General features: G+C 40.0%; 1 protein-coding gene across 4 annotated transcripts in view; it reads left to right on the top strand.

The window, feature by feature from the left end:
• LOC116322423 (E3 ubiquitin-protein ligase UHRF2) overlaps positions 1-15,969 on the top strand; it is a 42,904-nt gene that overhangs the window by 16,289 nt on the left and 10,646 nt on the right. For 3 of the 4 annotated variants that reach the window (XM_031742488.2, XM_031742487.2, XM_039614856.1), the window contains 4 exons: positions 8,362-8,580; positions 8,725-8,834; positions 10,391-10,577; positions 13,374-13,497. In XM_031742488.2, the coding sequence (XP_031598348.1) occupies positions 8,362-8,580; positions 8,725-8,834; positions 10,391-10,577; positions 13,374-13,497 (640 nt within the window). Of the gene's footprint in view, positions 1-4,712; positions 5,279-8,361; positions 8,581-8,724; positions 8,835-10,390; positions 10,578-13,373; positions 13,498-15,969 lie in introns of those variants that run through there. The other variant, XM_039614855.1, reaches the window with a different exon arrangement.

Raw genomic sequence — 15,969 nt, forward strand, 5'->3', positions numbered from 1 at the left:
TTTCCGGCTCTTTGAAACGTCGCAGCAAAACGTCGAGGAAAAGTGCCAAGTTTCATCTGGAGCATCTACAAACTGATATTAATCTTTAATAGGGCTGTCAAAATTGAGAACAAACAAACCAACTGCTGTACAACGCCGTCCGCCATCTTAGTTGAATTGGCCACATGACTGCATAATATGACTAAAATCTGTGATTGTTTTCGTAAAGCCTCCGTTTTCACAGCCCACACCGTGACGCGAAAACGGCGTTTTCAAATTTATCCACTTTGGAGAGTGTTTTCAAAAAGCTCAGTTTTCCTTGACCAAAAACGCCGTCTCTGTGTGGACGGAAGGCCAAAACAGAAAGAAAAAGATGTGTTTTCAAACGAAAACATATTAGTGTGGACATAATAAAACCATAATAAAACCCTGGATACCAACATCCAGACTTCATGTGTAAAGCATGGTGGAGGTGGCATCATGATTTCAAGTTGCTTTGCTACATTATGGTCAGGTCATCCTAAAAAACCCTGTTGAAAAGAACAAATTCAAAATTGTGTGAGGAAACATTATAGGAGAATTTTGGGGCAGCAGTCCATGATCTGAACCTTGGGTCATGGAGCAAGACAATGGCACAAAATCCACAAATTAAAAAAAAACAGATGGTTTAGAAAAAGATGATAATTTTGGTTTTAGGATGACCTGGACATAACTTGACTGAAGTGGGGTGGTATGATATTTAAAGTGCTTTTCAGTCAGTATATCGACGTGTTATTAATGGTTAATTATTATTTTATTGTCTTTTAAGTACCACAAAAAGCTACAGAAAATAGCTGAATGAAATTTTGGTTAAAGAATAGCGGTGGGTTATGTAGCCTCAAAATTATATATAACGATATTACAAGGAAATGTGGAATGCAGGCAGCGTGTTAGGACGTCATTGTGACGTCATAGGGTGTCGTATTGAAAAAAATCCCAACGTGCTTTTCCATACGATGATCAAAATTAAATCAGCTCGAGTTTTTAGTGCTATCTACCATCAGGTAAAATTTGAAAACAATATTTTGAAAACTGGCTGCTAGTCTGGTAACAAACAAACAGAACCAGTTACATACTCCCTCCCTTCGGGGGAGAGCTATTTAATACTTCAGTTGAATACAAAAGTCATTAAAGTAACTTGTAACTCTTCAGGAGCCTGCACACATAATAAAATAGGACTTGAAAAATATTTCCTGCCTGAGATGTTATGAGATGCTAGCTAACACTTGCATTTTTTGCAAAGTATCGTGCTTTTGTGGAGGTCTGGTGTTTAGTAGGCAAGCCACTTCCTGCTATTGAATTATCTCCCTCTGTAGGTGTTAAATTGTCATCCGAGATTAACATGCTGCTTTCGCTTTCAGACATGCTTGGGCTTCTGTCATTATTATGCGAGCTGGGGAACATATACCCACGGTGTCACTGTGTCATTGATATTGTGAGAGAATACTTTTTATGATACGGCACAGAACTTTAAATAAGTGTTTTAATTTTAGTGTCCTGTTATTTAGCATCCTGGCTCTCTTTTTTGTGTTCTTTAATGGGGCACTTATTTATCATTGTAGATACTTTACCTGCAATGAGAAGTCAAAACTTCTGTTGTAAAAAGTTTCTGCTACTATCAGGAGTTCTGCACCTCATGTGAGGAACTGAGATGTGTTTTTAATCCCACTCGATATTTACGTTTTTAAGCTAAAGGTGGTGTTTTTTTGGTCGGTTTAACTTAAAGTGAAGCTTCAGTGGGTCCCGTCTTCTAATTAACGTAGATCCATGTATGCTGAAGAGGAGGGCTTATTAATATCTAAAGTGCTGGCGGTTAGCCTGCCATTATCTGAGCACGAGAGTATCGCTAAGGAAGTTTTATCTCCTTTCATTCCTAGTCTAGTAAGTGCCAAGGAAATAAGGATGAAACAAAGTTTAGTTTCAGTTCTCTTTCTCACTCCTCACCCACTCTCTGTTTCCTTTTCTGCACAGAGCCGTTATTGTTTAACGTTTGAGTTGCAGCACCATATTACTACATGGCTTTTATTGGCTTTTTACAGTTGTAGTGAGAATATCCACCGGCATTATGTAGCTTACTAAATTTAAGATCATGTTTAGTATGACTGTGAGCTCTGACAGGCTGGTTTATGGCCTCTTTTCCTATTTTATATTACACACATATAAATTATAATCTAATTCAGTTTAGCTGTGTCAGTTGTAGTGCCTGTGTGCACGCTGTGGCTGTCCCATGGCTTAGTGGGACACCAGAGTAGGTCAAAACCATTACCATTACCATGTCTGTACCTCAGCATGTTACTCATTTGGTCAAATTATCCAATCACTGTAGTCACTATTTCAGTGTTTTTACTATTTCAGTGTTTTTCTTTTAGAAGTTAAACACTGTTGCTTTAACAACTGTTGTCCAGACATGGTTTGTGAGCCATGCAGGTAAAATGGGAGCATTAGAGTGGCTGCAAGACAGTACTCAGTTAGATTGTAGTTGAAAGCAGCATCTAAAGAGAATAGCCTCCACCCATTAACCATGCACTGTTGTATGGAGTACTGATGTCTTCGCTGAATAGCTGCCAAAAAGTCTGGCAGCTGTTGTCGGTGCCAAAACGGTCCAACAAAACAATGCAGACGATTTTCTGTTCTTTGGGTCATTGTTCTGTATCCCCAAACAAAAATGATTGCTGCAAGCTTTAAGAGGTATTAGAAGACGTTTTGTTTGCAGCTGTAGAGGCGCAGTTTTAAATAGTTTGTAATTGTACAGTGTGCACCAGTAATGGCAGCAGAACCTATGATTTCTGCAGCTGTGAGGGTCAGTGTGACCCCCGTGCGGACGTCTGAGCAGCCTGAAATATGTAACTATGCGGTTACATCACAAATCACTCTGAGACCAAACTGAACAGAAACACAAAAAATGAATTCATATATCTAAAAAATGCCCCTGCTGTCCATATACAGATCTGGAGCTGTCTGCATTCATGCACCATCTTCAGTCTGTGTGAATAAACTTAATAACCAATCCTGTCTGATCCCAGAAATAGAAAAAACCCCCAAACAAAAATAATAGCAAGGTCTTTCTGAAGCTTTTAACACAACACAATGCAGAGACAGTGGCCTTGTTTTAATTCATCTGAGGCAGCGTGCAGTCATGTTTCCCATTAAGTTAATTGTGGTGCACCCGTGATGTAATTCTGCTACCGTTTACAAGCGTATGAAAATAACTGAATCGTATTAGACTGTTGACGTCAGTGTTAATCAGATTGTCTGTCCCCAAAAGTCCACACATATTATTATTCTTTGTTGTTGTTTATATTTACATGCAGAGGACTGAGTTACAACTTATGGTACTTCTGCCTCTGCTTCCTGTTTGAGCCCCATTGTGCTCCAAAGCCGATATTCCTCTCTCACATGTGTGTTTGTACCACATGTGCACGTTGACGTTTGTCTGGTGGGGTTATTGCTTGTATTCACCCCGTACTCTTTCTAAAACCACAGTAATCCCCTGGGCCTAAAAGAGGAAATCCCATAAATGAGCCTCAGCCTCCTCTTCCTGGGAGCACACTAGTTGTGCCACAGCTTACATTTTGGTCTCTGTGGGCTCTCTCGAGTCAGTTTAAAATGGCTTCAAATAGGCCCCAAAGGCTTCTCAATAGACAGTAAAGCAAGAAGTAAGTAAAGGAGCATAAAATCATCCACAATACATTTGTAATATGTTGGGTGTTCTAGGCATTTTTAGCTGAGCACAACGGGGCATTGTTGGTTTCTGAGTCAGTGGTCAGTTTTAGGCTCAGCTTTCCAGAGAAACACACGCATGCACTGCTCGTTCATGCACACAATTCTCTACTTCCTCCAACATGAGCGCCCCCCCTCCCCCCAGTGTGTGAACGGACCGAGTGTGCGGGCCATTATGCAGTTAAACACATTGTTCATCTGTACGCATAATCCCAGCTATTGGCAAGCAAGCAAACAAGCTGTCAGTTTATCCTGAGTTAGGTCTGATCCTTACAGCTTGATGATGATTGGCAGGCAGAAAACCTGCACAATTAACCTCCGTATATTCACCGGGAGTTTGCTAGACAAGAAGCCATTTCTCACTTGTTTAAATCGCCATTTGGCAAAAGAGGGAGGTTTAAAATTATACAGGATGTGCTAGTGTTTTTCCTCTTGGCCAAAAATGGTTTTCACCACAAGCACATCTGGAAAGAAATGTATATATATAATAAATATAAAACTGTTGTTTTCGATAACTTAAGCGTTTTTTGTGTTCAGTCGTCCATTTTGAGGATTTCAAATGAACATTTAAACATAATCCTAAAGAAAATATTTGATTAGGTTCATTTTAAATACTTTGTAAAGACTGTTTTGCAGACAATGAACATCTAAAATTCAAAGACGTGCATATTAGGTTAAATAATTAATCCAGGTATAAAGTGAATAAAGCACGGATTACCGTACCTTTCAAACTATAAGGCGCACTTAAAATCTTTTAATTTTGTCGAAATCGACAGTGCGCTTTATGTATTAATTCTGGTTGTGCTTACTGATCTCGAACCGATTTTATGTGGTACACGGCGCTCAAAAATCTGTCCAAATGTTTTAGTTCGACTTTAGTAAGCTACGAAGCCTGCGCCGCTTGATGGATTGTCGGAGCATTACGGCTACCGTAGCCGTAGTGACGTTCAGGAGCCTCGCGGAGTAATACGTACTGTGATTCATTCATTCATAAAGGTGTTTAGGACCCCAAGATGGCACGTGTTAAGAGACTTGCTTACGAAGCGCATTTTAAACTCAGGGCTATCCGTCACGCACTTCAACATGGGAATAGAGCAGCTTCAAGAAAATTCAGAATTCATGAATCAATGGTAAGGAAATGGAGGAAGCAAGAAGATGACCTGCGCCACGTGAAGAAGACCCAACAGAGTTTCCGAGGGAACAAAGCGAGATGGCCACAATTGGAGGACAAAATTGAACAGTGGGTTATTGAACAGAGAATAGCAGGTAGAAGCGTCTCTACAGCCTCTATTCGACAAAAGGCAAATGCGATAGCACGTGACATGAAGATCGACGACTTTCAAGGAGGTCCTTCTTGGTGCTTCCGTTTTATGAAAAGGCATAATTTCTCCATCTCCACAAGAAGTACCATCTCGCAGCAACTGCCAGAGGATTACGATGAAAAGCGGGTCATTTCTCGCGTCTGCTGCAAGAATAAGATCACTGAAAAGACGATCCAGAAGAATTTGTTGGATTCGCGGAGAGGGAATGAACGGAAAAAGTGAGTGCATTGTTCTGTTGAGAGTTATTGTGAATGAGTTGAATAAAGTTTGACTTATCTGTTTTGTTTCGCTTAATGCCGCTTCTAATCGGGTGCGCTTTATATATAGAAAATATACCAGTTCATTGAAAAATACAGTACGTATTAACTGGCCACTTCATTAGTACACATGTTCAGGGCAAATCTGGCAGCAAATTAGTGAATGTAGGTATGATCAAGGCGAGCTTGAGGTCAAAATAAACATTACACTGGGGAGGAATTGGCTCAAGAGTGGTGTTTAGAGAGCTTCGTGGAATGGTTTCAGTGGCTGAGCAGCTGCATCACCTTACATCCCCAAATGAGATGCAGTGGTTTAAAGCGTGCCGCCACTGGACTGCTGATTTGTCACTCTCTAGAGTGATGAATCACACTTCTCCATCTGGCTAGCTGATGGACAGATTAGGTTTGGAGGTTGCCAGGTGAACGGAACTTGTCTGACTGCATTGTGCCAAGTAGGTTTCTTCTTCAAGAGTTGGCTTTTGAAGGAACTCTTAATATTTCAGCATACCAAGTGATTTTGGACAATTTCATTCTCCCAACTTTGTGGCAAGAGTTTAGGAATGGTGTAATCCTGTTCCAACATGACTGCATACCAGTTTACAAAGCAAGGTCCAAAATACATGGATAAGTAAGTTTGGTGTGGAAGAACTTGACTGGCCTGCACAGGGTCCTAACCTCAACGCGATAGACCTTTGGGATGAATTAGAGCGGCGATTACGACCCAGGCCTTCTCGTCCAACATCACTGTCTGACCTCACAAATGCGCTTCTGGAAAAATGGTCAAAAATGTCCATAAACATACTCTTACACCTTCGTACCAACTTGGAATAGTTGAGGCACCACAGCCTACAGTAATATTGATGCTGACCATCCCTTTATGACCACAGTATATCTGTCATCCTCCACCAATATAGCCATGTCACAAAATTCACATCATTTTAAACTGGTTTATGATCATGACAATAGGTTTACAGTTGAAGTTGGCTGCATAAGATATTGCAGGGAAGTTAACCATCAGGGTTCTGACGGACATGGGCATTCAAGGCAAGCTCAGTGGCAAGTTCTTAAAGCTCTGACTAGCACTGCAGAACAGGCTAGTCGTTGACTTTGGATCAACAGGAGAGACACTATTTCGACTTTAAAGTAAAAGCAGTAACTGCAGCAACAAGGTGAATTAAGGGAGGTAATGCAGAGGGAGACACACCTGAGATGCCAGATGTTGCTGGTAACCACTTAGCTCCATATTTAAACCATAAATGTGGAGCTAACAAATCTGCAGCACCTGTGTGACGCTATCATGTCAATACGGCCCAAAATCTCTGAGGAATGTTTCCAGCCGCTTGTTGAAACTGTGCCATGAAGAATTAAAACAGTTCTGAATGCAAAAGCATTTCTAATCCAGCAGAACTGAGATTTATCCAGTGAAGTGGCTGGTGAGAGTATGTCAAAGGGTAAAATGTGCAAAGTGCTTTGAGTGGTCAGTAACATTAGAAAAGTGCTATATAAATGCCAGCCCAGTCTATTCCATCTCATGAATCTGTGTGTGCTTGTGTCTATTCCAAAAATGTGGTCCTGGAAACTTCTTGTACCTGGAACTAACACAAAGACGGGTTTGAGAATTTTGGTAGATGTTTATCACCTTGTGAGGCAGCTGGATTCTCCTCAGAATCGTGATAATGAGCAAACCTTTTCTGCCAAATTTCCGGCTTTGCGCTTGTAGCCCAACCACAGTTGGCGTGAAAAGGTCAGTGTCTTGCGAGGATCTATTGGACGTGTTTTAGATGTGACAAAGTGTTTATATTGCTTGGTAAAATAAATGTAGTTTATCAAAACTGTGAAACTGAGTGGATGTTTTATTTAGCCTAATCCCGCCATAACTATGAATTTTGCTTTTGTCTGCTGTTGCTGACTGTAGCAAAAGGTGGAGTGCTTCCCAGAAACTGTGCTGTGTTGATAGATGACTAAAGCTCAGTCCAACCACACTAGTTTTCTTGTTTTGTTAAGTGTATGACTTGGTTAAATGAGCACCGAGAATATAATAAAGCTGCTGTAGAGAGTAATGGACATTTTCTTTTCTGAAAACAACACCTCAACTGGAGGTCTTCTGAAAATATCTGAGAAGTATAATGTATAATTTGTCAGTCACACATGAGCTCTTGGAAATAAAACAGCCCAGTTGTTAAGTGGTAAGAGGTTATTCCAATTGCAGTTCCAAGGTTGCTGAATTCAATTGATTTTCTGTGCAGATTAATGTGCCACGAGGTCATGGTGGTAAGAATCTATTATGATCCTTCTCTCAAATCACCAGTCCGAAAGATGTTGTGGGCAAATGTCTCCTATATAAATGTTTCCCTGAAAAGCTACAATATGTGAATAGATTTGATTTTATACAAAAAAGTGCAAGTAAGTAGACCTGTGGTGTCACAAGGACACCATAAATGACAAAAACTGCACAATTTGTGACGACTGTATTTCCTCTGCATTCTTTTCTCACTGGACACAAAGACGGCTAAATTCACATGTAAAGAAAAAAGTAGAATTCAGATTTTCTGTAACAAATAGATGTGAATAGTGCAGTATCATCAGTATTTGACTTTCAGTATTCGGAGGTTCATGCAGACTTCTTTAGATCTGCATGTTCTTTCATAGGAATGGTTGTAATGGTTATCAGTGGAGCAGTCTGTGACTTAACCCATTGTGCTTTGAAATACTTGGAGTGCTTATCCATCAGTTTGTACCAGAAACATGGCTCCATATTCCATCTTTTCTTTCCCCTGGGATTCTACTTTTTTTTTTTTTCTCAAAGGTACATCACAACTGTGATGATTTTAAGTTTAAGATTTCAAGTGAAGACCTTTTTTGTTTGTATAGAAAGAAGTTTCCTGTTTTAATTTAACCTATGGGTTTATATTTTAGTTGAACGTTAACTGCTCACTTCACAAGCACTATATTCAGTGTTTGTAGTAGCTTAGATACAGCATTAAGGCAAATTGGGTTATCTAACTGTTACAAAGATTCCATGCGCTTAATCTGTCTCTCCTCAGCTACCCAGAGAATGGTGTGGTGGAAATGCGACCGGTGGATGTGCGACCACGTGCCAGGACGCTGCTGCGGTGGGACCAGCTCGAGGTGGGCATGCACGTGATGGTCAACTACAACATGGAGACGCCAGATGAAAGGGGCTTCTGGTTCGACGCAGAGATTGTGACCCTCAAGCAAACCTCCCGCACTAATAAAGAGCTCCGAGTCAATATCCTCCTGGGGTGAGCATCTTCCTTCAAGGTTTTAGGGTGATGCTTTCAGGTGTGAAGGCATGAGTGCTAGTTTTATTTTCTTTATCAGAATATCAGTTTGGCAAATCTTGTGTGTTTTCTTCTTTCTTTCCATGTCACATGCTCTCCATTTAGGGGTCCTGGAGATGTGATCGGGGATTGTAAAATTCAGTTTCTGGATGAAATCTACCTAGTGGAGAAACCAGGAGCTCGTGCACTATCGGCTGCAGATGGACAGTTTAAACGTATGAACAAGATCACGAGCACTGAAAATAATACCAAACTTGCTGTTAATAGTTTGCGCACCAGTATTCAAAAGGCATACATTTGTTCCCAAAGTTAACAAATTAAAAAAAGCTGAGGAATTAGTTAGAAAAAAGAAGAAATAAAAACATTTTCTATAGTGGGTTTACTTTATTCTTAGTCATCATGTTGTTTTTCTCACAATATGAAAAGTGTTCGTGGAGCCACTGTATCACTTACACAGTTATTAGTGTCAATCAGAGAAAAAAAAGGAAGACTGATGTTAAATGATTTTTATTTTGCTAAAAAGCATGAAAACCAACCAAGTTGTCAGCCACTGTTTTCTGAGTTTAGATGTGCTGTTTCCTAAGGTCCCAGTCACACAGGCCTAGAGATTGCCTAGCAACCACCAGTCACCATGGAAGATGAGTATCCCCCAACTGGTTGTAAGTGGTTGTCCGGTGGCGCCAGTGTCCGGCAGCCTCGCCTCTGTCAGTGCGCCCCAGAGTGGCTGTGGCTACAATGTAGCTTGCCATCACCAGTGTGTGAATGTGTGTGTGAATGGGTGGATGACTGGTTGTGTAAAGCGCTTTGGGGTCCTTAGGGACTAGTAAAGCGCTATACAAATACAGGCCATTTACCATTTAGGTGAAATCGGTCACAAAGAAGAATATAGTATGTCAATGAAAACATCTTTGCTATCGCTTTGGTTGCCAGCAGTTTGCCACGGTTGCCTGTAATTTGTCTGGAACACGCCAACTTGTCTGCAGACATTTGCCAACTACTCTGTAAGCAGTAGTGAAACTTTGAAGAGTGCAACACAGCTCAAAGTGAAAGTTGTGCCTTTTAGAACTCGGTTTTAGTGGTAAGGAACCATTTTTACCTTGAAAGGGATCGTTCTGAGTTTCTGGTTTGTGGCACTTTTGTTGTTGTGTTGGCAGACAGGCTCTGTGCAGAACCCTCTTTGTGACCGATTTCACCCACCGACATTTAGCAAACTCTTGGAACCACTCACCAGCCAGCCAAGTAATACGGACATATTTTTCGACCAGAGGTTGCCAGGTGGTTGCTGACTGTGTGATTGATGCCTAACTAGTCTTATAGCAGTGCAGCCCATCCTTCTTTGTTCAGTCTGCCTCAGTAGCACAGTTGGCATAAAAAACTTCCCAGAAAACAAATCCCAGTTTGGGAAATTAGCAGATATCAAGCTGAAGCACTAATAGCTATTATACAAAATAAATTAATGTGTCATTGATGTGAACATGTGACAAATACACATTATAGATGGATTACTTGAACAAAGTTAAGTCTGAAGACTGAAGAGTAAATTATGTCTGTGTGTGGATTGTCCAGCATTTGTAATATTAAATAAAAACAGTTGGGAATAAGTTGCCTTAATAGCTATAATGCAGAAAATCATTTATCTCATGCTTAACATGTCCCCTTGCGGTGCTCCTACAAAACGTACGTCTGCTAATCCTTTGTCGTTATGTAGTGCAGGAATACCGTGATATTATCATTCTGTTCATACGTGTGTTTGCATTTATGAACGCTGCAGGAAAGAGCGGTCCGGAGTGTAAGCACTGCAAGGCCGACCCTGACGCAGAGTGCCGTTTCTGCTCCTGCTGCGTGTGCGGGGGGAAGCAGGACGCTCACATGCAGCTGCTGTGTGATGAGTGCAACATGGCGTTCCACATCTACTGCCTCAACCCACCACTGGCCACCATCCCAGATGACGAGGACTGGTGAGAGAGAGCGCCGCTCGACATTTAGCTGCGAGATTTTGAGCCTCGCAGTCATTTAACCAGGAAAAAAAGGCTGAGTGCTGTTTAAATGTGGGCTGAAATGTATTAGTGTAGTAATTAAGCGGTGATTGAGGGTAAAATCAATATATAGTAATGAAACCATGCACTCACAGGTGGGAGTTAATCTAATCTTTGAAAGACTTTCTGCCAAACAGTTCTCCACCCTTTCTTGGCATCATTTTCTAAAATGGCGCAAAGCTTCATTATCTTGCGTTCTGGGTTTTGTCTGTTGCTCCCACAGTATTACAAAGAAGTCAGAGAGATTATTGGAAAAACAGTTCAGGTAGTGATTGTATCTGGTACGGAGAGAAGATAATACTAATGGCTTTTGAAAATAAACATTGTTAATATTTTGTCAGTGTGGGAAGTTAGAAAAAAAACTTAAGAAAGATTAAATCATGGAAATTGTTAATAATTAAGGTTTACAAAGAGCTCGGGTAAGGCAGGCTTTGAGAACAGATCGGCCTGTAAACGACAATAAAACAAGACTCATTCATCTATCGTTTTTTAAAGTTTTTGATGTATTTTCTTTTTCCACTGATCTCCCCCCCCCCAAAAAAAAATAAATAAATTTTGTATTTACATGCATAACATCCCAAAATTTTTATTCTTTCAATTTATGTTTCCTAAACTTAAAAAAACTTGTAGATTAGGGATGTCAAACTCATTTTACATTATGAGCCACATACAGTTCACTTGGATGTGTGTGGGTCAGATTAGTGATTAGATCAGATCCCTGAGATATCACAATGTAAGAAAAAAAAGTGCAAGTGCAATTTCAACAATATATCTGTTTTTATACATGATAAAGAAATGCTGCTTTAGTTAATGAAAGAAATCTGTCAGCACGACTCTTTGTGCTTAAATTGTAAGAAATAAAATATGGAAAAGGTTCTGGTAACCTTTACTTATTGAGCCTCCTGTAGTTATAAAACATAAAGCTTTGGTTAAATAACAGAAAATGTCCCTTTCTGTGTGAGGATCTATTGTTAAAAAATAATAAAAACAATAATAATTAAAAAAAATAAACCTGAAATTTCCATGGTCCATAGTGAAAACACAGGAACTTTAGTGTCATTTAATTTTTAACATTCAAAAACTTTATGCCCTCCTTCACTTTTTTCAAAGCTGTCCAGCTGGGCCCGATTGGAGTCTTTGCTGGGCCATTTCTGGCCCCTGGACCTTATGTCTGACATCCATGTTCTGGATTAACTTGGTTATCTTCTAATACGTTTTGAAGATGAAGATGCGCTTTAGTTATGATGCAATACATTCACAAATGATAAAACTTGTAATAAAAATGCTGCTAGATTTGCAAGAAACCCCTGATCAATCACAATCCACACAGCGCGAGCAGCAAAGTCGCAAGCATCACTAAGGGGGCTAATTTTGCTGGCTGACTGCCGCACCCCTGGGCATGTGTGGCTTCACTGAGTGGAGGTTATCCAAGAGGTTTGCTGAACGAAGATTTGGGGCAAAACAGTTAACTGTTCAGTAAACATGACATGTTCCAGATATAGTTCTGAGAGATCTTTGCAGACAGTGAAATTAAGGTTAACATCAGAAATATGGAAACTCTGGCTGTTCTCAAGTGGATGACTGCAGCTGGGATCCTTTTGGTGTTTCAAGTACTGTTTTGTCAAAATAAGAAAAATATATAGAAACATTAATAAATTATACAAATATTACATTTGGTGTGCTTTTATCTGAATTTTTTCATTATTAGCACATTTCTTTACATGACTGTGTCAAATTATCTTCATATAAATCAGGGCTCTCACTCTTATTTTAGATCCTGGGGAGTATAAAGGCTAATTTTATCTAAAATTGGCTGGGCCACTAAATCTATGGGATTAAACCCCTAAAAAAAAAAACACCTAAAAATTGTTGCTTTTCCTTTTAGTGTAAAACTGTTCAAGGAAATTTTGTTCGCATATCATGAACTACTTATTATGTCTCTTTTTTTCCCTACGTTACAAAGCAGTGCTGCTGTTGTAACTCAAAGAAACCCATTAGTACTGCTTCTTGGGCTCACACTTTGAGAAATGAAGTACTGGCAGCTCATTATCCAGACATTTTCTCATAATTAGAAAACAGAAATTATGTTTGTTTTTTTGTTTTTTTTACTGTAGAAGGAAGAAATACTAACAGTACATTAAAAAAACACCTTGTTTTTGGCTGCTAAATGTTAAGTCAGATAATCAGCCAATAGTAGCTATTTGTGGATATACTAGTATTAATATTTATAGCAGCTGATCAATTACAATTTTATAAGTAAAGAAGAGGCAGGACAAATATTGTTTAACTATGTTGTAAGTGTTGATGATCCATACTCAGCAGAGGGTACAGTTTCCATGTTGGCAACACTTGTTGAAGCTGATCAAAGCAGAGTTGGGCAGAATGTGAATGTGTAACCCACGCTGCTTTAAACAGCATCGTCATATTATCTTAATAAGGGCTCATAAAATAATATAAATGACAAATGTTATGACAATCAATAATTACGTTTCACGTGTCTGAAAGACAAAAATATCGGCGGATATATCACAATTTTAAAATCGCCAAATATCGGTGTTGCTATCAGTCTTAAAAATCCTATATTGGTCAAGTTGTAACATTTATGCTGAAGTTTTTTGATTTTACAAAGCTAGCCAATGGCCAGAGTGGAGGCATTTGTAGACTGGCCTTAAATTTTAGGAAGTACTGACGGAAACTGTTTCCTTCTTATTTTACCAGGTACTGTCCAACCTGTAAGAATGACACCAGTGAGGTTGTCAAGGCAGGCGAGAAGCTTAAAGCCAGCAAGAAGAAAGCCAAAATGCCTTCTGCAACCACCGAGAGTCAAAGAGACTGGGGAAAGGTGAGACCCAAGGGCACCCTCAGGCACACATAGAGGAAAGGTGGACTGACAGCTGCTCTGTAAGAATGAGAGTGAATTTCATTAGAAAGCCGGAGGGAAGTCTTCATATTGTCCTCAAGGAGCGAAGGCCATATAGATAAATATAAATAAACAAGGTTCTCGAAGGCCTTATGTCGGTTTTATTATCAAAACACTAAAAAGTACTTCACTCCATCCTATTGGCTATGAGAGACAGAAGAGGCGTTTTCTAACAGATGAGGTTTACTTCTCAAAAATCGAATAACCAGATTATTGAAGGAACTAACGGTGAACATTTATACTTCCTGTGTAATACCATTTTCATAGAAATGTTCATGTTTTAACATGACTTACTTTACCTAAGTTTTGTTTTTAATTTAGTTTCCTTACAGTTCATTTCTGTAGTGAGTTTGACAGTTTTAGTTTAGTCTTTAAAGTCTGAAAAAAATAGTTTGTTTAGTTTTCAGTAGCTTCAGTTTTATTATATTAGCTGTGATCTTTTTAATGAGTGAGATAGAAGAAATTAACAAAACACTTTAGACCAGGGGTCGGCAACCCTAGGCACGCGTGCCAACGGTGGCACGCGAAGGGTTAACTAATGGCACGCACGACCATAGCTGGACTGGCCATCGGACATAAGGGCATTTGCTTGGTGGCCCGATGATAATTTTTTATTTTTCTTTTTTTTTTTTTTCTTTTTCTTGGGGTGGTGGATTGGCCAGACGCTGTTCGGTGTGTAAAAATAACTCAGTTGTTTGGTGGTGGCTATGGCGGAGCTTCCACAGATTCAGTAAAATTAACAAGTGGTGGAGGCCAGCAGGTGGATGAGGGAAGGGGAGGCAGGAGGAGAGACCCGAAGCGGCCGCCGGTCCGAGTGTCAGGTGAACTGAACTTAAGGTAAGAAGTTATGACCTGCAGTCTATCTGGGTCAGATATAAACCAAGTTTAGGTGGAGTTTATTTTCGTTGTGCTGACTTTTTACAGTCAGTTACAATAACTCGTACTGCGTGCTAGCTAGCATGACGGAGTTTCTATACTGCTGGGCGGGTGCTGTGATTTTATTGATAGTGAACTTTATTTTATTCATAAGGTTAGTTAGTAGAGTTGCCAACCGTCCCGTACAAACGGAATCGTCCCGCATTCAGAGAAATTATTACGCGTTTCGTGTTGAGCTGAGAAGGAACACAGTTTGTCCCGTACTTCAGCCAGGATGGAAAAAGACACAAAGCTGGAGTTATTCTGTGTCTTTGCTGCACAGCTGCATCTTCTTCTCCTCTCATTCTCTCCCCTCTCTCTCCTGTTTCTACTTCAATCATTAAACTGATCAATGATCAGCTGATCAGCTTTTCTCTCTTGTTTGTTTATCGCTCACTTTGCGCCAGAAAGAGGAAACTGCCGGATGTCGCACTAAACAACAGCAGCACGTTTAAGCTTGGTCAGCTGTTGTTAGAATGTATTTAATATTAATTTCTAGTATCAGCTGATGTTTGCTGGAGCCACAGCTGTGAAAGCTGCTGGTCATGATATCGGTTTGTATATCTGGTGAGAGGGAAACATGAAGATGAAACCAGGAGATGTCCTTACTGAATCATCAGAGCTGAACAGGTGATGGAGAAACAGGTTTACCTTTTAGGTGACATGAATGAGTTGAAGGAAGTTATGAGCTGTTTCTGAGAGACAAATAACACCAGGATCCTTTTCACGTAGCTGACAGCTGGTAACTGTGCAGGGGCGGGTCTAGCAAAGTTATGCCAAGGGGCCAGGTAGGGCATTAACAGGAAAGGGGGCACAAAGAAACACTTTCTTATTCTCATTTAAAATGTCTGGCTGTTATTAAATAATTATCTAAAGCTTACAACCAATGTTTTTATCTGACGTAAAATGAATAGAAATCATACATTTACCAACAAGACAGTGTACATCACTGTCACAACAGCGTTGTTTTCATTCAAAGGCTTTATGGCTTTAATATCTGGGGGGCCGGTCTTTAGTCAAAATGCATCCATAGACTCGAGACACAATGCATTTTGGGGACTTTCAGGTGTATGGACCAATGTTTTATTTTCTGATCAAACCAGAAATCTTTAATGAGCAGCTAGATTTGTCTCGCATTAACTGGCTGAGTTAATGCCAGTTAATGCGACATCAAAGCAGCTGGAATCCACAGCTGTGCGTGTTCATGGAGCTGCATTTTCACCTGCTGGACATCACTACCTGACAAGTTTAACTGTCTTCAGAACATTGCAGAGGCCTTATTGACAGTATTTGGCTCTACATATCTGTGTGAGCAGATTTTCTCTCACATGAGTGTCCTCAGGTAGCTGTCTGAATCTTGGACACTCGGAGACCTGTGTCTCTGAGTGGGAGACCAGAGATCACATTAACATGTGTGTCTCTGTATTAACAAACATACCATATTGGCCCAGTTTATTTTTCTTATCATTGTTGTGAGGA

The sequence above is a fragment of the Oreochromis aureus genome, linkage group 7, assembly GCF_013358895.1.
Source record: "Oreochromis aureus strain Israel breed Guangdong linkage group 7, ZZ_aureus, whole genome shotgun sequence".
Taxonomy (NCBI): Eukaryota; Metazoa; Chordata; class Actinopteri; order Cichliformes; family Cichlidae; genus Oreochromis; species Oreochromis aureus.